Source organism: Tupaia chinensis, unplaced genomic scaffold (genome assembly GCF_000334495.1).
Source record: "Tupaia chinensis unplaced genomic scaffold, TupChi_1.0 Scaffold143823_1, whole genome shotgun sequence".
Classification (NCBI taxonomy): Eukaryota; Metazoa; Chordata; class Mammalia; order Scandentia; family Tupaiidae; genus Tupaia; species Tupaia belangeri.
This window is the reverse complement of record NW_006203673.1, coordinates 271,365-272,313: the sequence shown is the minus strand read 5'-3', so window position 1 is coordinate 272,313 and position 949 is coordinate 271,365. Positions and strand designations below refer to the sequence as shown.

The 949-nt window shown below is 72.8% G+C and overlaps 2 protein-coding genes across 7 annotated transcripts in view; one reads left to right on the top strand and one right to left on the bottom strand.

The window, feature by feature from the left end:
- The window catches only part of PPP1R7 (protein phosphatase 1 regulatory subunit 7), a 31,041-nt gene extending 30,799 nt beyond the window's left edge, over positions 1–242 (bottom strand). For both annotated transcript variants that reach the window (XM_006165169.3, XM_014582805.2), the window contains exon 1: positions 143–242. In XM_006165169.3, the coding sequence (XP_006165231.1) occupies positions 143–194 (52 nt within the window). In that variant the 5' untranslated portion in view covers positions 195–242. The remainder of the gene's footprint in view (positions 1–142) is intronic.
- An 87-nt stretch (positions 243–329) lies between these two features.
- PASK (PAS domain containing serine/threonine kinase) overlaps positions 330–949 on the top strand; it is a 49,774-nt gene continuing 49,154 nt past the window's right edge. For all 5 annotated transcript variants that reach the window (XM_027767008.1, XM_027767006.1, XM_027767007.1 and 2 more), the window contains exon 1: positions 330–439. The gene's annotated coding sequence lies outside the window, so the exon portion shown is untranslated. The remainder of the gene's footprint in view (positions 440–949) is intronic.

Sequence of the window (949 nt, the reverse complement as noted above, 5' to 3'; positions counted from 1 at the left end):
CGCGGCGCCCAGCCCGGAGGCGGCGGGCAGCGCCCCGCGTCAGGGTGCGGCCGGGACCGGACGCCGTGTCTCGGGCAGGGACAGTGCTGCCCGCCGCTCCCAGCCCGGGGTCCTTGGGCCACCGCCCGCGGGGACCGCTCACCTTCCATCATCTCTTGCGACTGTTGCTGCCCCGCGCCGCGCTCCGCCGCCATGTTGGCTGCTCGACCCCTTTCCGGAATCTGTCGCCTCAGGCCCCTCAGCCAATCAGGGCCCCCAACCCAGAAGGGCCCAGCCAATGGGGCCCCGGCGCAGCGTCTCGAGCGCACGCGCCTGCGCAGGCCCGGCGCCTCATGGGAGTTGTAGTTTGTTCGCGGGGCGCCGGCTGGGTATCTGGGCAGGTCATCTGAAGAAACCCGGCCGGGGAGGCGTAGCTGCGGCGGACGGGGGCGACAAGCAGGTGCAGAGCGTCCCGGAGGTGCCCGGTTTGAGGGGTGGCCATGTCACTGTCCTGGCTTCCGAGGCGCGCAGGAGCCGGTCTGATCCGGGGAGCTACGGGTGCGGGCGGCTCCACGTGGCTCAGTCTGTGCTAGCTCGCGGGTCGCGCCTGTCCGGTGGGCCGGGCGCCAACAGCGGCCGTTTCGTCCCGGCGTTGCTGCGGGGCCAGCCCAGCTCGCTCGCCGCCGTCCCCGGTGGCCCGTGAGGGAGCCGCCTGTGCTCCCTCCTTCAGGGCCAGGCCACTGAGAGGCGGGCTCCGCGCCGCTCATCTTTCCGATTCCGGGCCGGAGGAGACGGCGTCCACCCTGCCAGGCTGGCGGAGGCGCCCTAGTCCCCTGGCTCCTCTGAGACGCCGTAGGGGCCTCCAGTGCGTCCCTAGCAACCGTTAGCGCGGGCTTCTGGCTCTGGCGGGCCGACTTCCACGCATAGGCACCCGTGGTTGGCCCGCGGCACCTGTCAATCTGGCGCCGGT